The sequence below is a fragment of the Erythrolamprus reginae genome, chromosome Z (genome assembly GCF_031021105.1).
Source record: "Erythrolamprus reginae isolate rEryReg1 chromosome Z, rEryReg1.hap1, whole genome shotgun sequence".
Lineage (NCBI taxonomy): Eukaryota > Metazoa > Chordata > Lepidosauria > Squamata > Dipsadidae > Erythrolamprus > Erythrolamprus reginae.
This window is the reverse complement of record NC_091963.1, coordinates 122557951-122563950: the sequence shown is the minus strand read 5'-3', so window position 1 is coordinate 122563950 and position 6000 is coordinate 122557951. Positions and strand designations below refer to the sequence as shown.

The 6000-nt window shown below is 33.2% G+C and overlaps 1 protein-coding gene across 1 annotated transcript; it reads left to right on the top strand.

Annotated features, from left to right (window-relative positions):
- The first annotated feature begins 2080 nt into the window (after positions 1-2080).
- On the top strand, positions 2081-3013 carry LOC139154008 (olfactory receptor 14A16-like). Its single transcript, XM_070728435.1, has one exon. The coding sequence runs from the start codon at positions 2081-2083 to the stop codon at positions 3011-3013; it is 933 nt and encodes a 310-aa protein (XP_070584536.1).
- The last annotated feature ends 2987 nt before the right edge of the window (positions 3014-6000 follow it).

The following is a 6000-nucleotide window of genomic DNA, read 5'->3' as shown; positions in this document are numbered from 1 at the left end:
TCAAGTATCAAATATCAAATTTCAAATATTTCATTCAATGTAGTAAATAAAATTAAAGCAAAATATATAATTCTATTGGTCTAACATAAATCAAAATTCATATAATAAAAGGAAAAGCGAGAATAAGAGAGAAAAAAGTAAAAGAAGACAAAAAATGAGAGAGAGGGAAGGATAAGTAAATGGATTTGGGGTATGCCAGATTGAGGGGGGGATTAATTATCTATCAGTTCATCCTGTACCTTAAGTGTCTATAGCAAAAAAAAGTTTAAAAAAACCTTAGAAAAAAAAGTGAATAGAAAATATAATGTGAAAATATAAGTATAAATGTGAATGTTATGTAAAAGTGTATTTATAAAAATAGGTGAAATATAACCAAGAAAGAAAAAAATATTATAAAAATATAATATAAAAATATAAATATAACTATTATATAAAAGTGTAAATATAAAAGTATAAAAGTGTAAGAGTGTAAATGTTAAGGTATAAATGTGATAAAAAATATGGGTATTAAAAATCTAAAAGAGAATTAAAAAGCTCAATAATCACTCAGTTGATATATTTCAAAATTAACCCTGATATCGTTTTTATATCCTTGAATCCTTAAATCTTTAATTTCTTGTGTCCACGTTCCACACTTATATTCTTGTATTCTCAATTTCACAATATATATATTATCCTTGAAAGCAAACCAAATCAGCAATCCATGTGCCAGGGAAAAGTAAAAAAAACTAAAATCAATCCATAATCTCCTAACAATGTCAGCAAAAATCAAGTACAGGAAGTAGAAAATACGATGAATAATAGTGATAACAATAGTTAATGAAAAATAAGAAAAATTAAAAAGCAGGGAAAAAATAAGCAAGGAAAAATAAGCGAAAATTAGTCCGTTGATCCTTCCGCTGCCAGTGTTCGAAGGAGAAAAATAGTCCCGCTACAAAGTTTCCCAAATCACCAAAGTCTGTTTCGCAAAATAAAGTCAAATTGGGTTATATTACTTAATCACATTGGAGGATTAAAAAGATTCAAAGTTGATCGGTATTTCTCATAATCGAATATTTTTTCCTTAATATATTATAATTCAAGATCGCCTTTTTAAGTACACTTTCTTCTACTATAGCCGGAAATAATCAGACATGATCAAATAGGATATTTTCAATTTTCAATTTATTAGATTCTCTTTTCATCCCCTATTGCGAAGCGAGTTCATATTCTTCCAGGGATGTAAGGTATTTCAAGTATACTTTTTCTTAAAGTTCAGCAATTTGTAGAAAATATGTAGAAATAATGTATATAGATTTAGGTTATGTGAATGGATATTACTTAAAGAGGAAAAAAACTTTTCTTGTTCGACTTTTATTTTCTAAATCTTTTCTTTTATTTTCCTTGGTATTAAGAGAATAAAAACACAAAAGAGTATACCTTATTCAGTGCAGACTTTCTTCTTTTCTTTTCTGATGATCCTTATCTCGTTGACTTTTGTTATTGTCAATGCTCCCTCCTCCGTGAGAGCTAGCCACTATGGCCGCACCCCAGCCGGAGCGCAGTTCTTCCTTGTTTGGGGCTGCGGGGTTGTTCTCTTCCTCTAGGACAGTGGCGTTTTGCCCCTCGGGTTCAGATGACCCCCTCCTCTAGATCGAACCCTCCCAGTTCTCTCCAACTGCAGTTGCGGTCCCCCAATCAGGAAAAAAGAGCGACGGGGACAGAGCCGTATTCCTGCCGACCCGATAACCACCTATTTGCACAACCTAGACTTGCCTTGCCTAGTCTTATCTAGTCCTCCAGTCCAGTTTAATCTGAAAAATTAGCATATTATTTGCCATGTAGATTAAGTGAAGTATGAATAAAGCTTTAATCAAATTTTTACATTCCTGTGTGGATCTAGGTTGCTAAAGTAAATTAAGCTCTTGAGAAATGAGCTCTCTAAGGATAATTACAAACATCCTATAGATAAACCTCTGTTTTTAATCTAGCACTTTTGCAGCAAAAATATTGTTTGGAGAGCATTTTATTTCACCATGAATTCTGTCAAAGGTACATGGAAAGGGTCCTCCTAATATAACATCTGAAATTTTAAAAAAGAATGGAAAATAAGTCAATATTTAGTGAATTTCTTTTGCATGGATTCCCTGACACTGAAGAACTACGGATAATTCATATTGTTATTTTTTTAATAATTTATTTTGTAGCTTTTGTTGAAAATATCATCATAATCATTGTCATTGTTTATAGCCATCAACTCCATTCACCCATGTATTTTTTTCTTGTCAATCTCTCCTTGCAAGATCTTGGCTCCATCTCGGTTACCGTTCCCAAATCAATGCTGAATTCTTTGATGAACACAGAAGCCATTTCTTACTCTGGGTGTGTCTGCCAAGTTTTCTTCCTTGTTTTCTTTATGATGTCTCACTTCTTTCTCCTGTGTTTCATGGCCTATGATCGTTATGTAGCCATTTGCAACCCACTGCATTATGAGACTATAATGAGCAAAAAAGCTTGTATCCAAATGGCAACCAGTGTCTGGATGGCTGGGCTGTTTTATTCTATGCTTTATACAGGAAATTTGTTTTCTCTGAAGTTCTGTTCTAGAATCATCAATCAGTTCTTCTGTGAAATCCCTCAACTTGTCAAGATCTCTTGCTCTGACTCTTATGTTTCAGAGGTGTGGATAATTATCTTGGGTTCTTGTTTTGCATTCATTCTTTTTGTGCTAATTGGGTTTTCATATGTTCAGATCTTTAGAACAGTTTTGAGAATCCCATCTACTCATGGGAAGCAAAAAGCCTTCTCCACCTGTTTACCTCATCTCGTAGTCATTTGTTTGTTTATGATATGTGGTACCTTTGTATACCTGAGACCCACACCCAGCTCCCAATCGACATCAAATATCATGATATCCTTGTTTTACTGTGTGATACCACCAGTCATGAATCCACTGGTTTACAGCATGAGGAACAAGGAACTCAAAATAGCATTCTGGAAGCTGATTATCTGTTTTTTCCCCTACACTTTATAGAAATATTTTCAGTTGTATATATTTTAGTGTGAACTTTCAATTTCCTGAAAGTTTTGAAATATATCTGAACTTATGTGATGAAAAAGGTAACATTCTTATTATTGAAGAAAAAATGATTTTGATTAAGGAGTTCTTTCTTTCTTTCTTTCTTTCTTTCTTTCTTTCTTTCTTTCTCTCTCTCTCTCTCTCTCTCTCTCTCTCTCTCTTTCTTTCTGTGATTTATAGACTACCCAACGCCTTGTGCACTCTGTGTGGTGAACAACAATGTAAAACAAAGTAAAAACAATTCTAAAACCCTTAACACTAAACATTCATATTTATTCAGTGGGAACAAGATGGAATCATTCACCATGAAATTCATTATAAAATTAAAGGAACTATAAAGGTGGTATGTAGCATTAAAGCTAGTTAAGTAAGTTTACAGAAGCAGTTACACACAGACATACGCGCTCGCACACACGTGCGTGCACACACACACACATTATAAAAGGCTTTTTGCCATACTGTGGCTTTGATATATACCCTTGAATTTTGGCAGACCTCTATATCACTACTCAATTGAAAAGCCCTAGAGATGTGGCTTTTCCATTAAGAGCTGAGTTAGAATGTGGTATCTGCATATCAGAAGGTTGACTTGCCATTGATTGACTTAACTGTGTATGACGAGGGCTGTTCTTCACTAAGATATTTGCTAAAGTAAATAATATTTTATACACTTAATGTATCTGGATTGTATTATTAAAGTATTGCTCATATCTCTGGGCTATCAACTGGATATCTGCTAGACCTCCTCTGTGCATGTATATCTTTGACAACTCAGGGATTACTCTGCACACTCCTTAACACAATCACACAATCATAAGTGGGAAGAGAAAGACACTACTCTAAAACCATCTCTATCTATTGGACCAGATGGATTGTATGTCTGCTTTAACATTTTTCTACTACTAGGAACCACTGGGAATAATTTTTGATAAATCTTTCAGGACCAGTTCTGTACCCAACCTATGGTCACTAGTCATGATCATCCCTATCTTCAAAAAGAGAGACCCCAGCCTAGTTAAAAATTATAGACCGATCTCTTTATGTTGTGTCACCTGCAAAGTCATGGAATCAATCATTAACCAATCTATTACCCTCCACTTAGAAGCAAGCTCTTTAACAAACAATTTGGTTTCAGAAAAAAAAAAATTCCTGTAATTTACATTGAAAAAACACATGGATTACACAACTTGAGCTGGGCAAAACAATAGATGCAATTCACATAGACTTCTGCAAAGCCTTTGACTCGGTGGTACACTACAAACTACTTCTAAAAATAAAAACTTATGGCATTTCTGGACCTCTGCACAAATGTATTACAAGGCAACAAGTGGTCAAAATAGGAAACACTTTAACAAATCTTGTGTCTGTTAACAGCACTGTCCTCCAAGACAGTATTTTAGGACCGATTCTTTTTATTCTTTACATGAATGATTTTTGTGATTATATAAAAATCAACTGTGTTCTCTTTGGAAATGATGCAAAACTATCAATATCACCAACAAAACTGCAACCCTTCAAAAAGACCTTGACTATGTATCAAAATGGTCAAACAAGTGGCAACTCCAAATCTCAACCAACGTATGCTCAGTTGTACACATTGGCAAAAATAACCAGAACATAAAATACAAACTACATGATCACAACTTTGTTGACAAATCCTCATTACATAAAGGACCTTGGAGTACTCATCTCTAGTGACCTAAGTGCCAGAGCCCACTGCAACATCATTGCTAAGAATGCATTAAGAGTGGTTAACCTAATCTTGTGTAGCTTCTTTTCTGGTAGTAATGTACTCCTAACAAGAGCGTATAAAACATTTGCTAGACCAATACTCAAATACATCTCATCTGTCTGGAACTCATAATACATATTGGATATTAATACAATTGAGAATGTCCAGAGATATTTCATGAGACGAGTACCACATTTCTCTGTTTGCAACAGAATATCTTATGCCATCATTTTAAAATTTTGGGTGTAGAAAATTTATAACTCTCCCACCTTTGATCTGACCTAAGCATAGTGCACAAGATTATATGCTATAATGTCCTATTTGTCGATGACTACTTCAGCTTCAACCACAACAATACACAAGTAATCAGTTAAACTACAAGAAACAAATGTATTCTGTGTTGTATAGATTAAAAAGGGAGAATAAAGGTGCTAGAAATTCAAACTAGTTCTGTTCTCATATTGTTTTTAGTTATTTTATGAGATAATATTATTTTGAATTACTTTGTATAATTGTAAATTATTCTGAAAAAAACATAGGTTGTGTTGAAAGGAATTGCCAGTGACAAAAGTATTGTCCAGGGGCACCTAAATGCGTAAAGTAATACAATTCATTTTTGTGAGAGAAAATGCTGTTGACATGGCCCAATATGGAACAAATGTTATTTAGTTTTTAGTTGTACCATTTGTAGGTACTTCTGACACAAATAAATACAGATCATGAAGAATGTTTATACTACATTCTGATAAATGTATAATATAAAGTAAAATAGAACATAAGGAAAAATATATATTCTTCCTGAGTGGTAAATTGAAGATTTACTAATACAATTAATTGAAGCCGTTTAACTATTTGTCTTGTTGGTTGAAAGAAAAGGAAGAATCATGGAGTATCACACAATTCTTCTATTCTGAAAAGCCTTCCTTTCTATAAATATTAGAGAATATGAAGTTTCTTGATTTATATTGATTTGAACTATTATTCATATATATTTAATCTGTATCAATCTAATATTTCTAATTTGTAGGGAAGTTTATGAAAAATGTTAGATAAACCATCTTTATTTTAAAAGGAATCAAGGAAAGAAGGAAGTGAGGAAGCGAAGGAGGGAGGGAGGGAGGGGGGAGGGAGGGAGGAAAGATTTCATACTATGTTCATAATAAATGAGAATTGTTTATTTTGGCCCTGTGATACTACAATGATATTTAAG